Source organism: Cervus elaphus, chromosome 11 (assembly GCF_910594005.1).
Source record: "Cervus elaphus chromosome 11, mCerEla1.1, whole genome shotgun sequence".
NCBI lineage: Eukaryota > Metazoa > Chordata > Mammalia > Artiodactyla > Cervidae > Cervus > Cervus elaphus.
In genome coordinates this window covers 60,646,343-60,666,523 of record NC_057825.1, presented here as the reverse complement: position 1 = coordinate 60,666,523, position 20,181 = coordinate 60,646,343, and the positions used below count along the sequence as shown (strand labels likewise).

General features: G+C 35.7%; 1 protein-coding gene across 7 annotated transcripts in view; it reads left to right on the top strand.

The window, feature by feature from the left end:
• The window catches only part of GCFC2 (GC-rich sequence DNA-binding factor 2), an 84,252-nt gene extending 64,227 nt beyond the window's left edge, over positions 1–20,025 (top strand). For 2 of the 7 annotated variants that reach the window (XR_006343526.1, XR_006343525.1), the window contains exons 13-18: positions 3,407–3,483; positions 5,390–5,456; positions 7,200–7,346; positions 11,494–11,618; positions 12,436–12,883; positions 19,244–20,024. Coding sequence is in view for 2 of the 7 variants with exons in the window: in XM_043917920.1 (XP_043773855.1) it covers positions 3,407–3,483; positions 5,390–5,456; positions 7,200–7,346; positions 11,494–11,618; positions 12,436–12,556 (537 nt within the window). In the remaining 5 variants the exon portion in view is untranslated. Of the gene's footprint in view, positions 1–3,406; positions 3,484–5,389; positions 5,457–7,199; positions 7,347–11,493; positions 11,619–12,435; positions 15,264–19,243 lie in introns of those variants that run through there. The other 5 variants (XR_006343528.1, XR_006343529.1, XR_006343527.1 and 2 more) reach the window with 4 other exon arrangements.
• The last annotated feature ends 156 nt before the right edge of the window (positions 20,026–20,181 follow it).

Genomic DNA, 20,181 nt, shown 5'->3' with positions numbered 1-20,181 from the left:
TTTGTTCTGCATGATCTTGAGAGGTATACTATGAACAATCTGTGGAAGGTGTAGGAGACAAGTTTGTTTCTCATTGTTAACTGAAATCTAATGAATCCATGAATCAAGGCAAATTGGAAGTGGTCAAACAGAAGATGGCAAGAGTGAATGTCAACATTTTAGGAATCAGCGAACTAAAATGGACTGGAATGGGTGAATTTAACTCAGATGACTATTATATCTACTACTGTGGACAAGAATCCCTTAGAAGAAATGGAGTAGCCATCATGGTCAACAAAAGAGTCTGAAATACACTACTTGGATGCAGTCTCAAAAATGACAGAATGATCTCTGTTCATTTCCAAGGCAAACCATTCAATATCATGGTAATCCAAGTCTATGCCCCAACCAGTAATGCTGAAGAAGCTAAAGTAGAACAGTTCTATGAAGACCTACAAGACCTTCTAGAACTAACACCCAAAAAAGATGTCATTTTCATTATAGGAGACTGGAATGCAAAAGTAGGAAGTCAAGAAACCCCTGGAGTAACAGGCAAATTTGACCTTGGAGTACAGAATGAAGCAGGGCAAAGGCTAATAGAGTTCTGCCAAGAGAACGCACTGGTCATAGCAAACACCCTCTTCCAACAACACAAGAGAAGACTCTACACATGGACATCACCAGATGGTCAATACCGAAATCAGATTGATTATATTTTTGCATCCAAAGATAGAGAAGCCCTATAAAGTCAGCAGAAACAAGACTGGGAGCTGACTGTGGCTCAGATCATGAACTCCTTATTGCCAAATTCAGACTTAAATTGAAGAAAGTAGGGAAAACCACCAGACCATTCAAGTATGACCTAAATCAAATCCCTTATGATTGTACAGTGGAAGTGAGAAATAGATTCAAGGGGCTATATCTTAAGAGACCGATGCCTAAAGAACTATGGACAGAGGTTCATGACATTGTACAGGAGACAGGAATCAAGACCATCCCCAAGAAAAAGAAATGCAAAAAGGCAAATGGCTCTCTGAGGAGGCCTTACAAATAGCTGTGAAAAGAAGAGAAGCAAAAAGCAAAGGAGAAAAGGAAAGATATACCTATTTGAATGCAGAGTTCCAAAGAATAGCAAGGAGAGATAAGAAAGCCTTCCTCAGCAATCAATGCAAAGAAATAGAGGAAAACAACAGAATGGGAAAGACTAGAGAGCTCTTCAAGAAAATTAGAGATACCAAAGGAACATTTCATGCAAAGATGGGCTCAATAAAGGACAGAAATGGTATGGACCTAATAGAAGCAGAAGATATTAAGAAGAGGTAGCAAGAATACACAGAAGAACTGTACAAAAAAGATCTTCATAACTCAGATAATCACAATGCTATCTATGATCACTCACCTAGAGCCAGACACCCTGGAATGTGAAGTCAAGTGGGCCTTAGGAAGCATCACTGTGAACAAAGCTAGTGGAGGTGATGGAATTCCATTTGAGCTATGTCAAATCCTAAATGTTGATGCTGTGAAAGTGCTGCACTCAATATGCCAGCAAATTTGGAAAACTCAGCAGTGGCCACAGGACTGGAAAAGGTCCGTTTTCATTTCAATCCCAAAGAAAGGCAATGCCAAAGAATGCTCAAACTACCGCACAGTTGCACTCATCTCACACGCTAGCAAAGTAATGCTCAAAATTCTCCAAGCCAGGCTTCAACAGTATGTGAACCGAGAACTTCCAGATGTTCAAGCTGGCTTTAGAAAAGGCAGAGGAAGCAGAGATCAAATTGCCAACATCCACTGGATCATTGAAAAAGCAAGAAAGTTCCAGAAAAACATCTATTTCTGCTTTATTGACTATGCCTAAAAGATCGGAATACCAGATCACCTGACCTGCCTCTTGAGAAACCTGTATGCAGGTCAGGAAGCAACAGTTAGAATTGGACATGGAACAACAGACTGGTTCCAAATTGGGAAAGGAGTATGTCAAGGCTATATACTGTCACCCTGCTCATTTAACTTATATGCAGAGTACATCATGAGAAATGCTGGGCTGGGTGAAGCACAAGCTGGAATCAAGATCACCAGGAGAAATATCAATAACCTCAGATATGCAGATGACACCACCCTATGGCAGAAAGCGAAGTACTAAAGAGCCTCTTCATGAAAGTGAAAAAGGAGAGTGAAATAGTTTGGTTAAAGCTCAGCATTCAGAAAACTAAGCTCATGGCATTGGTCCCATCACTTCATGGCAAATAGATGGGGAAACAGTGGAAACAATGACAGACTTTATTTTGGGGGGCTCCAAAATCACTACAGATGGTGACTGCAGCCATTAAATTAAAAGATGCTTGCTCGTTGGAAGAAAAGTTATGACCAACCTAGACAGCATATTAAAAATCAGAGACATTATGTTGCCAGCAAAGGTCCATTTAGTCATAGCTATAGTTTTCCCAGTAGTTATGTATGGATGTGAGAGTTGGACTATACAGAAAGCTGAGCACTGAAAAACTGATGCTTTTGAACTGTGGTGTTGGAGAAGACTCTTGAGAATCCCTTGGACTACAAGGAGATCCAGCCAGTCCATCCTAAAAGAAATCAGTCCTGAATATTCATTGGAAGGACTGATGCTGAAGCTGAAAGTCCCAATACTTTAGCCACCTGATGTGAAGAACTGACTCATAGGAAAAGACCCTGATGCTGGGAAAGATTGAAGGTGGGAAAGAAAGGGACGACAGAGGATGAGATGATTGGATGGGATCACCAACTCAATAGACATGAGTTTGAGTAAACTCTGGGGATTGGTGGCGGACACAGGGTCCTGGCCTGCTGCAGTCCATGGGGTTGCAAAGAGTCAGACACAACTGAGCGACTGAACTGACTAACTGACATACTCACCAGAATTGCAAGCTTTTAAAAACCCTAAAAATATGACTTAGTAAAGGTGTAGGGGAACAGGATTTCTCATACTGACTAGTGGGACTATAAATGGGATACCCCTGTTTCAGAAAACAACTTGGCATTCTGTCCAAAGTTGACATGAACTGGATTCTAGCAATTCCATCTCTACATATATACCCATTAGAAATATATGCCCATGCATACTAAAAGACATGCTCTACAGGAATTTATATAGTAACATGCTTCATAATAACCCCTAAACCAAAGACCATCTAAATGAATGGTCTATCATGCAGCAGAATACTACGCTGCAATGAAAAGGCACCGGCTACTACAGTATGCAACCACTTGGATGAATGAAGTTCTCTTGTACCTAATTTACAATTACTTTAACACCTAGGTCTTTGAGTGTGTACAAGTTTGCACTATTCTATTAAAATTGCTACTTTTGATTCATACATTTCTTTTTCTTTTTTTTGGTTCATACATTTTTATCTATGACTATCAGTGATGTTTTTACATTTTTTAAAAATAGGATTTACTTAAATCCATTGTTTCAAGAATGAAGAAGGCAATAGAAGATGATGTTTTTATTCCTCTGTATCCAAAGAGGTAAGAGTTGCTAATTTCAAGATTTTTTGAAATAGTTACTCCTGCAATACAGATTCATTTAAGAGTGTAATAGAGAAGAAACTAAATATATTGTTTTCAAAACACATATACCTATTAAGATGCAAATTGATATTTCAGTATATGTGCTGCCGAAGCGAGCATGCAAATTGATATTTCAACAAATATTTCTTAATCACCTTTTATATGCCATGTATGATGTGATGATATTCCTGAGAACATGACAAGTGGCATAGCCAGGTGGTTAGAAACACAGCTTCGGGAGTGCAGATTCACCGTTACTAGACACTTGACCTTGGGCCTTTCCATGCCTCAGTGTCTTTGTATATAAAATGGGCATTAAATTAACGCCTATCTCATAGGACACCGTGAAGATGAAGAGAGTGCTCAGAATAATACCTGACACAGAGAGCTCAAAATAAGGCCTGGAACATCACTGAGGGGCCAGAACCTACATCTTTGCAATATATTTTTACTTTTAAATGATCAGACAAGTAGTATTTGATGCATATTGGTAGGTTTGCTAAGAAAGCATCAGTTGTAGTAATGGATTATGGACTGAAGCTCACTCTACAGTGAGTACTCACATGATCAAAGAGTTCTATGGAAAGGAAAAAAGAACTTCTAAGCTTGCTGGTTAATTGGAATCCTGAAGAGATGCCTGCATGTAAAATTTCACCCCAATTAAAGTTTGTTGACTTCCCAGATTGCTCAGTGGTCAAGAAACCACCTGCTAATGCAGGAGATGCAGGTTTGATCCCTAGGTCGGGAAGATTCCCTGGAGGAGGAAATGGCAACCCACTCCAGTATTCTTGCCTGGGAAATCCCATGGACAGAGGAACCTGGCAGACTACCTTCCATGGAGTCACAAAAGAGTCAGACATGATTTATCAACTAAACAACAACAACAATTAAGATTTGTAATGTTTTAGAGCCATCAGGGCTTCCCTGATGGCTCAGTTGGTAAAGAATCCGTCTGCAATGTGGGAGACCTGGGTTTGATTCCCTGGGTTGGGAAGATCCCCTGGAGAAGGGAAAGGCTACCCACTCCAGTATTCTGGCCTAGATAATTCAATGGACTGTATAGTCCATGGGGTTGCAAAGAGTCAGACATGACTGAGCGACTTTCACTTTCACTTTCAGTGTTTTAGGTGAGTAATATATCTGCACAGTTAAAAAATATGTGTATTTAAAATTTTTACTTATGTTTAAAATGAAAAGTCTTATTCTCTCCTGCTCCTGACCTCCATCTACCCAGTTTTTGCCTTCTTTTCCGTAGACATGCAAGAACACTCACTGTTGGTAATTTTTTTTTTTTTACTTTTTTGGAATTTTTTTCTGCAGTTAGAATTAAATACTTTAGATAGAATTTTAATACTTACAGTGCAATTAGAATTAATCTTATTTCCCCTTCTTTTTTATAGCAAAGTAAGTATATTGTTGTCATAACCATTGTTTTGTACCTTACTTTAACTTGGTACATCTTTGAGAACTTTTTGTGTCATCCACAGATTGTTTCCTCATGCTTTTTTAGCTGCACAATATGCCATTTTATGGCTGTATTGTAATTGATGAATATGTAAGCAGTAAACCATTACTAACAATGTTGTGAATAATTTTATGAACATATTATCCTGTACATGTGCAAATGTATCTATAGAAGGCATTTTCAAACATGGATTTGTTGAGTAAGAGTGTACATACATTAGTAATTTTATTAGGTATCACCAGAGCACCTTCAATTATATTGTTAAGATATAGTTTGAAAAAAAAAAAAAAAGATATAGTTTGGTTGATTAAAAAAAAAAAAGTAACCATTCAGTTCTTTAAACTCTGTTTCTGAAAGATGAACAGTCATTTGCATTTTCTTTCTTTTGCTTTAAATTAGTGCTGTAGAAAACAGAACATCACCACATTCAAAGTTTCAAGAAAGACAGTTCTGGTCAGGTCTAAAGGTAAGCAGAAGACTGCAAAAAGAAAAAAATATTTTCTTTGAAAAAAGTTTACTGTATAGTGAAGATCAGAAAAATTCTTCTATAAAGGACCAGACAGTAGTATTTTAGGTTTTGTAGGTCGTATAATGTCTGTTGAACTGTTCAGCTCTGTCACTGTAGTGCAAGCAGTCATAGACAATATGTAAATAAATGAGCATGTCTGTGTTTCAGTAAAACTTTACTTTATGGACACTGAAATTTGACTGTCATATAATTTTCATGTCTTAAAATATTTAATCATTTAAAATTATAAAAACCATTCTCAGTGCACCAACTCTACAAAAACAGACCATAAGCTGGATTTAACTCACAGGCCATAGTTGTCTAACCTCCGGTCTAAACAGTAAAGGATGAAATTGGCGCAGAATCAATGGCAATGGGGACAGTAAGGAAAAGATTGGTTCAAAAGATCTTTAGGATGAAGCATCGAAAGAACCCAATGACTAATTACAGAATTAATTCTACCCTGAAGAATGTAGGGTGCTAGCCAAGTTTCTGACTTTGGCACCCTATTAACAAAGAATGGTGGCATTCTTTGAGGGCATTAGAGAAGGAAGAAAAGGTTTGGGAGGAAAGATAAGTGGACATAGTGGATGTAAGATATCTATGGGATAAAGGGAGGCACTTGAATCTGTGAGTCTGAATTACAGGAGACAGATCTGAGCTGGAGATTTGGGATTCAGTCACATTTAGGCAGTGTTTGGAGGCATGGTGATGAATGACAACCTCTGAAGAGAAGAAGCAGTGGGCAGACAAAGTGAAGTCTTCAGACAGGCCTTAAGAATAAGCTGTTAAACTAAGAATGGTCACAAGAGAGTGGCATCAGGGAAACTAAGTGAAGGACTTTTAAGAGCAAAGTATTAATGCCACTGAAGAGAATTAGAAGGAAGACTGAAAATGTTTACTGGGTTTCATAGTTATAAGGTCATGAATGACTTCAGCAGGAATAGCTTTGATAGGGTGAGTCAATACTTGTCATGTGGTTGGGTCAGGAAAAAGGCTTTTCAGGAAGAGGGAGCAACATCAACAATGACATTGTGAAAAACCATTGCATGTTAGTACAACTGGATGTAGTTTAGCACTTACATAATAAATTTAGTAATGGAAAGAAAATGGAAGCTACCATAAAATTCACATAAAGGTCTGCATTTAGAGGAGAGAAATACAACCTGTATTATTTTGATTAGAATTTTATTAGAATTTCTTAAAAGGATTTTACCCAAAACATCTCCAAACCCACAGGTTATTATTAATCTTATTTTCTATATTAGAGCAGTGAGGTTCTCAGGTTTGATTGATTTCTCAAGGTCACATATTGGTAACAGTACCACTGGCTTTAACATCAGTGCTTTTATGAATCCTGGGGTTCTGCAGTCTTATATCCAATGGCCCCAGCCTCCAAGAGAGAATGGATTGAGAAGGAAGATTGTTGATCTGGAAAAGTTCCAACAAGGTAATTTGAAATAGATTTTGAGTGGTTATCCTAAAAAAAAAAAAAATGAAGATACGATGAAGAAATACATGCAGGTTGGGAGGAATTGAGTGTTTATCCAGAAATGTTTTCCATTCTAAAACTGATGGTTCCAACAGTACTAATTGTGGTGAGAGTTTTACAGTCTGACCAGCTTTTTGTTTGTTGGAGACTATTACAGTTTTCCTTTGGAGAAAAGGTACAGAGTCACTTGAAATTGTGTTGTATTTTAGCTCTTTGGCAATATTCTTCTTTGGAATGAACTCCTCCCAGAAGACATCTTGCAAGAGCTAGGACTAGGGAAGCTGCTGAATCGTTACCTTATTATAGCTCTTCTCAATGCCATACCTGGCCCAGATGTTGTTAAAAAGTGCAGCCAGGTAAGTTGTATAGAAATTGATCCTCATTTTATCATTTTTAAAAGTTATTAAAATTAATTTTATAGCAAAATAATTTAAATTGTGTTACCTAATAACAATTTAACAGACTAGAAATCCAGGAGAATCCAGTATTTAAAAATTAGTATACTGGTTAATTATTTACAAAATGACAGATCCTCACCTCTCACTTAAATACCAGTGTAAATTATAGCTAAAGTAAAAAATTAAATGTGAAAAAATAAAACTATAAAATATTGTACTAGGAAGATAAATGACTATACCTGATGTTAAGGGAGTCCTTTCTGAACTTGAATGCCAAAAAAAAAAAAAAATGATGAGAAAAGATAATAGATTTGACAAAAATAAAAAACTTCAGTCAACCAAAAAGCATCAAACAGAAAGGTATCAGGACTATAAAAAGGATTGCATTTGAGTCTGTTCTAATGAGGTGGATCAGCCTAGAGCCTATTATACAGAGTGAAGTAAGTCAGAAAGAGAAGGACAAATATTGTATATTAACACATATATATGGAATCTAGAAAGATGGTACTGATAATCCTATGGGTAGGACAGCAAAGGAGACACAAACATAAAAAGACTTCTAGACTTAGTGAGAGAAGGAGAGGGTGGGATGATTTGAGAAAATAGCATTGAAAAATGTACATTACCATATGTAAAATAGATAAACAGTGCGAATTTAATGTGTGACACAGGGTACCCTGTGACAACCTGGAGGGATGGGATGGGTTTGGGGGGGAGTGGGTAGGGAGTTCAGGATGGAGGGGACACGTGTATACCCGTGGCCAATTCATATTGATGTATGGCAAAAACCATCACAATATTATAAAGTAATTATCCTCCAGTTAAATAAATAAAGGTATCAGGATTATTTGATTATTGTTAAAACTCGAAGACGGGCTTATTGGGCTCACTATACCTGTTCTTCCCTTGTGGCTTCCCTCGTGGCTCAGGCAGTAAAGAAGCTGCCTACAGTGTGGGAGACTTGGATTTGGTCCCTGGGTTGGGAAGATCCCCTGGAAGAGGGCATGGCAACCCACTCCAGATTCTTGACTGGAGAATCCCCATGGAGGAGGAGCCTGGTGGCCTATAGTCCACGGGATCACAAAAGAGTCGGACACAACTGAGCAACTAAGCCCAGCACATACTTATTCTTTCTCCTGTTGTTTATATTTGGAATTTTCTATAATAAAAAGTTAAATAGAAAGAAAGTTGAAAAACAGAGAAATAAGTTATAATGTGCATAATGAAGATAAACACCCACATTTTTTTAAAAGCTCTCTACAAATCTAAACAATTTGAATGTGCTTATTGAAAATGACCAAAAGGCAAAGCAATCCCCCCCACGAAAAAGAAGGTGCCAAAATAACCTCTAAACATGTGGAAAATATTAATAGTACTAATAATCAGAGAATTCTAAATAATTCAGTAAGGATTTTTTCTGTGTGTGTGTGCTGTTATTTTCATTGTAATTCCCAGTATTGTCATAAGCATATGGAAACAACAGCCCCACATCTGTCCAGGAACATCATTCATCTAGAAAGTGTGAAGAGGCAATTCTGAGAAATAGTTTCTGCACTGTGGGAAGAGGAATACAATGCTGGAGACTCTTTTGGCACAATCGATATAAAACCTTTAAAGTTCATACCCTTTTAGAGAACTTCCCTAGTGGTTCAGTGATTGAGAATCTACCTTCCAATGCAGGGGACATGGGTTCAATCCCTTGTCAGGGAACTGAGATTCCCACATGCCACAGGGCAACTAAGCCCATGCGCCACAACTAGAGGGCCTGCATGCCACAATGAGAGAAGGGTCCCACCACAACAAAGAACCATCAGCCAAGAAAATAAATAAATAAAGTCCACATGCTTTTACATAGCAATTTTACTTCTAGGAAATTATCCTAAGTTAAAAAATCAATGGACATAATCTTCTAAGAATGTGGGAAAATATTTATATTCTTATATATTCCTGAAAGTGTGAAAGTCAGTTGTGTCCAACTCTTTGCAACCCGATAGACTGTACAGTTCATGGAATTCTCCAGGCCAGAATACTGGAGTGGGTAGCCTTTCCCTTTTCTAGGAGATCTCCCTAACCCAGGGATCGTACCAGGTCTCCTGCGTTGCAGGCGGATTCTTTACTAGCTGAGCCACAAGGGAAGCCCTAAGACTTCTTCCCAACCCAGGGATTGAAACCAGGTCTCCCGCATTGAAGGCAGATTCTTTACCAGCTGAGCCACAAGAGAAGCCCAGGAATTCTGGAATTCCCTTCTCCAGGGCATCTTCCTGACCCAGGACTCAAGCCAGGGTCTCCTGCATTGCAGGCGGATTCCTAGACAAGTCCTAGGAACTGTCTAGCAGTTCCTAGACAACCATTATTTTCCCAGCTATGGTTTTTGTATCATGTAGTTTTGTATCGTGTAGTTTTTAACTACATTATTTATCAGAAATTTCAATCTTCATCCATCCTGTTGTGTTTCAGATTGCAGTTTCGTTCTCTTTGACCAGAAAGCTCTACTATGCAATAGAGGATATGATATATGACATTCTCTTCACAGTTTGTGGCTAGAAAACCAGACCAAAACTGGGTGGCTTTAAGTCCCAGGATCATTTATGGGAAAGCTAGATAGTTCCTTCAGAATTTTATTGAGCCTTGTGATACAAAACAAGGGGAAATCAAGTATAAATGACATTAAATTCCAGATCAGTTAACGGCTGGTTTTAAAACTAAAAAGATATAGTTTGCATAACAAGACTTATAGGACTTTCTGCCTTAGGCAACTAGTGGGTCTGTTTTTTCTAGATAATTGAAAAAAGTGATTAAGAAATAGGATAAATCATTTTCAACTGTGTTTTCCGTGTTGACCAACTAGATTTATTTTAGAAAACATGCATTCCAGAACTTTCTTTTAATGTATTTTATTTTATATATATATAGTACAACTTTCTACTTTCTAGAGGTACATACTGATCCTGACCTTAGCAACTAACATAACCAAGAATTTCGTTAAAGAGTATGATCTCAGATTTTTCCTTGCTCCCATTCTCTCTCCTTTTTAAAAAAAAATTCTTCTCCAACAAGGAAGTTTTCCTTTTTGTTTACATTTTTTGGTTTTTCCCAAAGCTTTTTCCCCAAGTCATGTATTACCTTTAGCATGATGACAGTAAGTGTTGTTTGAGGGGTTTTCCCCCCCAAAAGAAACAAATGAATGCACATACATTGACTCCTTATGCTGCCATTGACATTTAAAGCAATGTGTTAAATTAGAAGAAAGCTATGATAAATTTTTTACACAGTGTATCTTAGAATGACCTTTATTTCTTAACCATAATTTATTCATATAGGTTATACACAAAGTAATCTAATTTCATATTGTGAAATCACATTAAACGTACCTATTTTATACGGTTGACCCTTGAATAGCACAGATTTAAGCTGCATGGGTCCACTTCTATGTGGATTTTTTTTCAATAAATTATCAGTACGTACTAGAGTATTTCAAAATCCACAGTTGGTTAAACTTGTGGATGCTGAGCCACAGATATGGAGGACCGACTGTGAAGTTAATACACTGATTTTCATCTGCGCATAGGTCACTGTCCCTAACTCCCTGCATTGTTAAAGGGCCAAATGTAGGTTTGTTAACTAAGTGTTTTCTGTCTACACATTTCTGGTGTTTAGTTATAGATTATGTTTTGTACAATTTAATCACTCAGGAATACAGAGTAGTGAAAGTATTACAAGTACTAGTAAGTATTTATAAAGAGTAGTCTCCTTTAAGCTTTCGGTATACAAATATGATTTTTTTTTAAGTATAAAACCTTAACAAAGAAAAGGGGAAATTCTCAAAAGTTATTTAACCATGAACTATAAAATGGAAGAATAATACAACCAACGTGAGTAGTGTGTATGTCAAAGTCGCTCAGTCATGTCTGACTCTTTGTGACCCCATGGACTATACAGTTCATGGAATTCTCCAGGCCAGAATACTGAAGTGGGTAGCCTTTCCCTTCTCCAGGGGATCTTCCAAGGAATCTTAACATGAGTAGTATAAGGATTAAATGAGATTATGTTAAAGTACTTAGTTAATAACTGTCATTAAAAATCAACCATGTGTTTTGATTATCAGATAGCAGCATATTTACCAGAAAAGTGGTTCCAAAACTCTGCCATGAGAACGTCCATTCCCCAGCTAGAAAATTTCATCCAGTTTTTACTGCAGTCTGCATGTAAATTATCTAGAAATGAAATCAGGTAATGCATATTTTATTTGTACCTCCATAAGCATTGTTTAGGCTTCTGTTTTTGGCAATTTTTAGAAAGATTTGTACTTTACATTCAAAAATCTGAGACTGTCACTGTAGAATTAGGAGATATTTTCATATGCAACTTTAGAATTACTCAGTATTTTACTTTTACACCTCAGGCATATTAGTTAATATTTTTAAATGTAAAATCTCTTCCAAAATAAGCACTTCCAGAAAACTATATCACAGGGGAATTTAGAATTAAAACTGTAAGTCAAAAGCCTTTTATTTAAGCATGTTTTTAATGTCTTTCTAATTTTCCTAGCCATTTCAAAAGCTCAATATTTGTTAAGTATAGATCTGCAACCTGGCATTTACCCAGCAGCAGCTGGATCTCATTCACAGCGCTAGATGTTTAAAGACTTGAATACAATGGTGTTGGCAAACCACCTCAAAACACAAACAAAATGACGCTCAAATTGCAGCATTTGATTATATCTGTGGGATAAATACTCCCACCATGATAGTCCATATAAACTGCTGGTAGCAACACACCACTGCTCAGATTGCTAATGATAGATTTCTTCTGTGCTTTTTCTATGTTTTTATAGTCATTCACATTAAAATTTTCCAGAATATATCCACTAACAGTCTCTGGTGGAATTTCATGATTATGTGAAGAAGGTAGCATCTAAATACTTTATGCTATATATTTTAGATATTGGCATCAGGTAAAGTTTGTTTCAGATCAACTACTGATGTTTCACTGTGCCCTTATACATTGCATTTCTAAGAGGGAAAATGCCCTTTGTTGTTTTTTTCAGGGATGAAGTCAAAGAAATAATTCTTATCCTGGTGAAAATAAAAGCTTTGAATCAAGCAGAATCCTTCATAGAAGAATATCACCTAGACCATCTTAGATCAGTAATTAAAGAATTTGAGTAAACTTTATAGAAAAGTACTAAAATGAGATTTTAATATAGTCACACTTGGCTATTTTGCTTGTAGAAAAAGAAAAAAAGGTGTTGCCTTTTCTTTACTCCCAGTAATGGAGGAGAGAATTCCTAAACCAAAAGAATAGCACTCTGTCCCTCCATTCCCTCCATATTCTGCCTTCTGGTATCATGAAAGACTGACCCTCCCCTTTTTGAGTGTTTGCAGGAATTAAACACACAGGAACAGTAGGAGTTTAATGTATTTCCATTTGATTCTTCTGATGACTTTTCCAGTTTAAGAAAGGACTTGAAGCTTATTGTAGCTGCTTTGGCTTTGGTGAGTCTTCTGTCCTGAACCATAAAAACATCTTTTAGTTCTCTTCATTTTAGCAATCTCTGTTTTTAACCCATTTGTATGAGTTAAAATGAAAATCTTAATTGGAATGAATTACTTATTAAGAATTCTGATTAAGGCATTTTAAAGCTACTAATGCTTGTCAGATTGTGCTTCAGAATCTATACCAGTATATTGTTCTAACACAAGTCTGAGAACAGCCAATGAATCTCTGCCAGCAGTATTTTTTTTAACTCGTTTATACTTAATAGGTAAAAAAAAATCTTATTTTAATTATTTATATTGACTTATTAGAGAGTGCCTACTTGTTTTCTTGGTCATTTGTAATTCTTTTGAAGTATCTATTTTTTCCTTATGGATTTGTAAGATATTATATTTTAAAGATACTGATGGTTTGGCAGTCCAGTGGTTAGGACTCTGCACTTTCACTGCAGAGGGCATGGGTTTGACCCCTGGTCAGGGAATTAAGATCCCACAAGCCACGTGGTATGGTAAAAAATGAGAACAAAACAAAAAGATGACTGATGTTGTGCCCATGCTGTGTTACAGTTTTCCTCACTTGCCATTTTCTTTAAATTTGTGTATGAGTTTTGGTGTACTAAGTTATTGCTTGTTCGGTAGTTACTACTATTTTTTGTTATGCTTTTTTTGTGTGTGTCATTGGTAGTAGGCTTAGAGAAGAAACAAGTATTTTAAATATTCGGAACATATGATTCATTTTTTAAAAATGTGTGTGATTAAGAATGTGAGGCAAGGTCATTGAATCAAAAAGAAATTGAGAACATTTTTCACAGTGAGTTTACTGATAATTTTTCTTAAATCTATTTGTTTAAATAACTTTCAGGAAGTCTTAAATGTATCCTGCAAATTGTTGCCCAAAAGATAAATCAGGAAAAAGTTGGTTATATGTCCGGTTTAATAGTTTGAATAAAGAACCAGCCTTTGAACTCTATATGTAGGGTTTGAGTGTGTGGCTTCTAACGTCATCAACACTAGTTTTGAAGCTGCATGTAATAAATTTTCGCAGAGTGGTATGTGATTTCTACTATAGTGAAGATTCATGATTCACTGGTATGAACAGTTTCTTAAAGTTTATTTTAGTTACACAAATTATACAGAACAGAATCTCATCTAGAAAATTCAAGCCATTGCTAAAAAAAGTCAAGTTTTCTTACACAATTATTATTCCCAGAGGCAACTGCTGTTTTCACTTTGTTATCCTTTCAGAACTTTTCTCTACTTAAAAAGTATGTACACATATGTCTATACACAGCTTTTTTTTATATAAGTGGCAAATATTTTATTGTGTATTAAATTTGTACTTTTTTATTGTTAAAAGTGTACACCACCTGAAATTTCCCTATGATTTTTGCCTTTGTAATTAAAGGTGTGTTAGATGATTCCTTACATTTTTAACTTGGGTAGAGAATTTCTCTTGCTTTTTGTAGAATTGAAAATATTAAAACTACTTTTAAAACTGCAAATTGATTTAAACTCCCAGTAGTTTTGAAATTTTATTATGCTTGGGTTTTGAATCTCAGGATTTTTATCCATCATATACAGTAACTAAGGATATTCAAAAACATTTGTGGAGATTGCCTAATCCTCAGTGCAGAGTTCTTTTTTTTTTTTCTTGTTACTGTGAAATGGATGAAGAAATGGAATGGAATGAAGAAGAGAAATGCCAGCTAACAAAAACAAACCTTTGAGTTAACAACTTAACTCACATCTCAGTTCTTTCTCTGGATTTTTTCAGGTTTTTGTTCACTTAAAGAATATAAAATTTTTACAGAATCAGATAAATTACCTTTTTGTTTTTACTTTTTTATATGGCTTTTAGGAGCTTTCCAATGGCCATGAAAATATACCTCAGAACAGTTGGGTTATTTTATGTAGATAACTTATAAGAAATACCATATGTGATATGAAATCTGAAAAAGATATTGCAAGAAAATAGACCAATATTACTCATGAATATAGAAATAAAAGTCCTTCAAATACTAGCAAACCGAACCCAGCAATGTATAAAAAGGAAAATAATAATACATCATGACCAAATAGGTTTTATTCCAGGAAGAGAAGGTCAGCTTAACATTAGAAATTTAATCAGTATAATTCACCTATGAACAGAATAAAAGAGGAAAACCATACGATCATCCAATGATTACAGAAAAGCACTGGACAAAATTCAACACCCTCTCCCAGTACAAAAACAGGAATATAAATTATTTAATAAAGAGCATCTGTAAAAGAACATCCATATTTAGCATCATACTTAATGGTAAAGTATTAATGCAAGGATGTCTGCTCTCACCTTTTCTGTTCAGCATTGTTCTGTAGGTCCTAACCATGCAGTCAGTCAGGAAGAAGACATAAGGGTTAAAACACAAGAGTTGAATCATTATTCTCAAGTGACAAGATTGTTTACATAGAAAACCTTATGCACTCTACCAAAAAAAAAAAAATTAAATTTAGCAAGATCTTACAAAACTCAAAGCCTAAGGACATACTAGTGATTTAAGTGGAAACAAGTTTTAAAGCAGTAATACTTCAGTAGCCTTGACAAACGTCACATATCTAGGAATAAATCTATAGAAAGACTGTGCACTGAGTAGTACACAAATTGCTGAGGGAAAAAAATGTGTAAACCTAAATAAAAAGATAGACATCATGTTTATGAATTGGAAAACTCAGGTATTGTTTCAGGTATCTTCTTATATTGATTAATATTGATTGTTATGCAGTCCCTATCAAAATTCTATCAGACTTTAAAGAAAAAGAACAAAGTGATTGATTAAAATACATAAAAATTAAAGTTTATCTCAATGTACAGAGACCTTAAAATAGCCAAAACAATCTTGAAACAGAATAACAAATTGGAAAACTTGTTCTTTCTGAATTCAGGACTTACTATAAAGCTACAATGATCAAGTCTTTGGTATTAGGATAAGAATAAACTAATACATCAGCGGAACAAAATCAAGAGTCCAGGAATAGACCTAAATATAAATAATCAATTTTTGACCATAGTATCATGTTAATACATCAGAAAAGGAGAGTATAACAATATTGGTAGAACAATTGAATAAGAAACAGAATGAGCCTCAATCCTTATTTTCTACACACCCACACAGGTGAATCAAATCTAAATGTAAAGCCTAGAGACAAAAGCTTGCAAGGAGAAACATAGACTGTCTTTGACACTGGAATAGATGAAAGATTTCAGGGGGTAGGGCACAGAAGACACTAACCAAAAAAGAAAAAAAGGATAAGTTGGGGGAAAAAAAAAAGGATAAGTTGGACTTTTTCAAAATTTAAAATGTATTCAAAAGTATTCTACACCTTAGAGCCACAGCAAGACAGAAAGAGGGGCACAATCATGATAAAAGTCAAATCCCATGCTCGCCAGGTGGGTGACCCATAAACTGGAGACCAGTAATATCAAAGAAATTCTCCCACTGTTTTGAAGGTTCTGAACCACATGTCAGGCTTCCCACCCTGGGGACCTGACAAATGGACTGGGAATCCCCAGGGAATCTGACTTTAAGGGCCAGAGGGATTTGATTACAAGACTTCCACAGGACTGGGGAAAAGAGAACCTCCAGTCTTGGCGGGCACAAACAAAACCTTGCACTCACCAAGACTCAGAGGAAAGAAGCAGTGACCTCACAGGAGACTGGACCAAAACAACTTGCTGGTGTTGGGGGGTCTCTTGTGGGGGTGTTGGTCTGCAGGGGCTCACTGCAAGATGGGGGCACTGGCAGCAGCAGTCTGGGAAGGTCCCTCCCTGGTGTAAACCCTCTTCGAGGTCACCATTAACCCGACCATGGAGCTGGGTCACCTCAGACCAAAAAACTACCAGAGAGGGACTGCAGCCCCACCAGTCAGCAGACAACTATTAAAGCTTTACTGAGCAAGACCCTGCCTACCAGAGAAAGACCTAGTTTTTCCCACTATCAGTCCCTCCCATCAGAAAGATTACATACGCCTCTTAACCTCCTCCATTAGAGGGCAGACAGAAGCAGCAAGAAGAACCACAGTCCCTTAGTGACTAACAAACCACATTACAGAAAGTTAATCAGCACGAAAAAGCAGAAAGTTATGTCCTGGATGAAGGCATAAGATAAAACCCCAGAAAAAACAACTAAATGAAGTGGACATAACCTTCCAGAAAGAGAATTCAGAATAATGATAGTGAAGATGTTTTAGGATCTCAGAAAAAGAATGGAGGCAAAGCTTGAGAAAATGCGAAGAAATGTTTACCAAAGACCTAGAAGCACTAAAGAACAAACAAACAGAGGTGAATGATACACTAGAAGGAATCAATAGCAGAATAACTGAGGCCGAAGAATGGATAAATGACCTGGAGGACAGATTGGTGGAAATCACTGCCGCAGAACAGAATATAGGGGGCAAAAAAAGACAACCTAAGAGACCTCTGGGACAACATTAAATGCAGCGACATTCACATTATAGGGGTCCTGAAGGAGAGGAGAGAAAGGACCTGAGAAAATATTTGAAGAGGTAATGGCTGAAAACTTCCATAACATGGGAAAGGAAAGAGCCAAGTCCAGGAAACACAGAGTCCCATAAGGATAAACCCAAGAACACACCAAGACACATAATAATCAAGCTGACAAAAACCAAAGACAGAGATGAAATATTAAAAGCAGCAAGGGGGAAATGACAACATACAAGGGAACTCCCATCAAGCTATCAGCTGATTTCTCAACAGAAACTACAAGCCAGAAGGGAATAACATGATACATTTAAAGTGATGAAAGACCCTACAGCAAAGAATACTCTAGCAAGACTCTCCTTCAGATTTGATGGAGAAATCAAAAGCTTTCCAGACAGGCAATAGTTAAGCAAATTCAACCACCAAACCAACAAAGGCTAAACGGAACACCAACAACAAATGCTAAAGGAAATTCTCTAGGCAGGAAACAAGAGAAGGAAAAGACCTACCTACAGAAAATAAACCTAACACAATTAAGAAAACGGTAATAGGATCATACATATTGACAATTACCTTAAATGTAAATGGATTAAATGCACCAACCAAAAGACAGAGACTGACTAGGTAGATGAAAATATGTGCATGTATGCACTTCATTTACCACATCCCTCTGCTTGACCCCCCAATTTTTATTAATTATTTTATATTGTTAGGTTAATCATATTCCTATTATGACTTGCAGTTGTAATTATCTTTTTATTTTTTGTCTGGCTACTGATTGAAAACTGATAAACATCTTTGACTGTAGTGATTATGTAACTGTTACTTAATACCATTGTATCATGATTGGTCAACTGAAAAATAGAATTCTATATCACCAAAGCAAGTGTTTAATAGAAAATCTGTAATCACTTTTTATAATCCATATGCATATCAGAATTATTTTGGAATTTTTTGAAAAATACAAATACTCAGTTATATTATTTTTTCACCAGAGCTCCAGATATGTTTCTGATGAGCAGCCATGTTTAAAAACAGCTGGACTGTATGAGGATCTTTTATCTAGTTTGTTTCACTTTTTCTATTTCATATTTAGTGCTCCCATTTCATTTAGTTTTCCAGTTATTCTTTTTTTTTTTTGATGTTCTTTATCAAGCCTTTATTAATTGTAGTAGAGAAACTTTTGTATACATATGTATAATATGTATAGTATATATATTTTAGAAAAACTTACTAATTTTTGCCTAACTAAAAAATTTATGACATTTTGATTCCATTTGTTTGACTTAGTATGAATAGAGTGCTACATTTCTAATTAAAAAAAATAGATAAGCAACAAAGGTTTACTGTATAGCACAGGGAACTATAGTCAATATCTTATAATAATCTATAATGGAAAATAATTTCAAAAGTAACATATATGTATATGTATAACTGAATCACAAAAAAACAGCTACTTTTTGAAATTTGGTAATATTTATCTTTTTGCCAGTTTTTCTAAATGTCCTATGGACATCTGATAACATGTGAGATACAAAATTTTAAATATATTTGTGTAGGATATAAGGTTAATATAAATTAATATAAATAGAAATACATTTAAATTATTAATGACATCATTCAAGATATTCCCATTCTTATTTTTTCTACACCTGATAAAATAGTCTCAGAGAAATGTTAATATGTCTCACTATGATTAGATTATATATATTTTTTCTTTTCCCTTAAATTTATTCTGATTTTTGCTTTATACATCTTTCTTTCTTTCTTGTTAGGTGTCTCATGATTTATGATGTATATCATCTTTGTGAATTGTACCTTTTATCATTAAAAATATTCATCTTTGTTTCATTTAAAAATAAATAAATGTTTTTTTTTTTAAGTATTCTACATCTTAGGTCTGCTGGGAAATACAAATTAAAACTACAATGATACAACAGTTCACATTCACTAGAATGACTGAAAAAGACTAATATCAACAAATGCTGCCAAGAATGTGAAGCCATTGGAACACTCCTACGTCACAGATGGAAGTGTAAAATGGAAAAACTGCGTTGGAAAACTGTTCCTCAATTTATTAAACATTTACTAACCATACAACTCAACAGTGTCACTCTTAGATGTATTTACCTAAGAAAATAAAAATATGTTCATAAGAAAAGCTTATATAAGAGTGTTAATAGGAGCCTTATTAATTATAGCCCCAAACTGTAACCAAAATGGATAGAGTTTTAGATTCATACAATGGAAAACTACTCAACATTAGAAATAAACTATTGTAAACAATAAGTATACCTGAAAACGTCATTAAATGAAAGAAGTTAGGTAGGAATACATTCAAAGAGAAAGCCAAAGATCTGTGTATTTTATTGTACATTAATTATGCATCAATTTTTAAAAAATACCTTGTAAGTCAGACAACTATCTAGAATAATGAACTATCTCTGGTAGTGTTATGAATGGACTGAGCACCACTGAAGACCATATTAATTGCCCTTCCTATGACAGTTTTCAGAAGTCATCAGTGGATGTTAATGGAAGAAAACTGATGGTGATAATTCAGAGATATTTTTAACAACACAGTCCACCAGACCAGTGGTTTCTTACTCTTTTCTGCCCAAACCTGACCCTAACAAGTTTCCAGCAAGACTAGTACTTTAATTGAAACATGTATATTACCATCTGTAAAATAGATGACCAGGGCAAGCTCTATGCATGAAGCAGGGCACTCACTGCCAGTGCTCTGGGACAACCCAGAGGGATGGGGTGGGGAAGGGGTTTCAGGATAGGGCACACGTGCACTTATGGCTGATTCATGTTG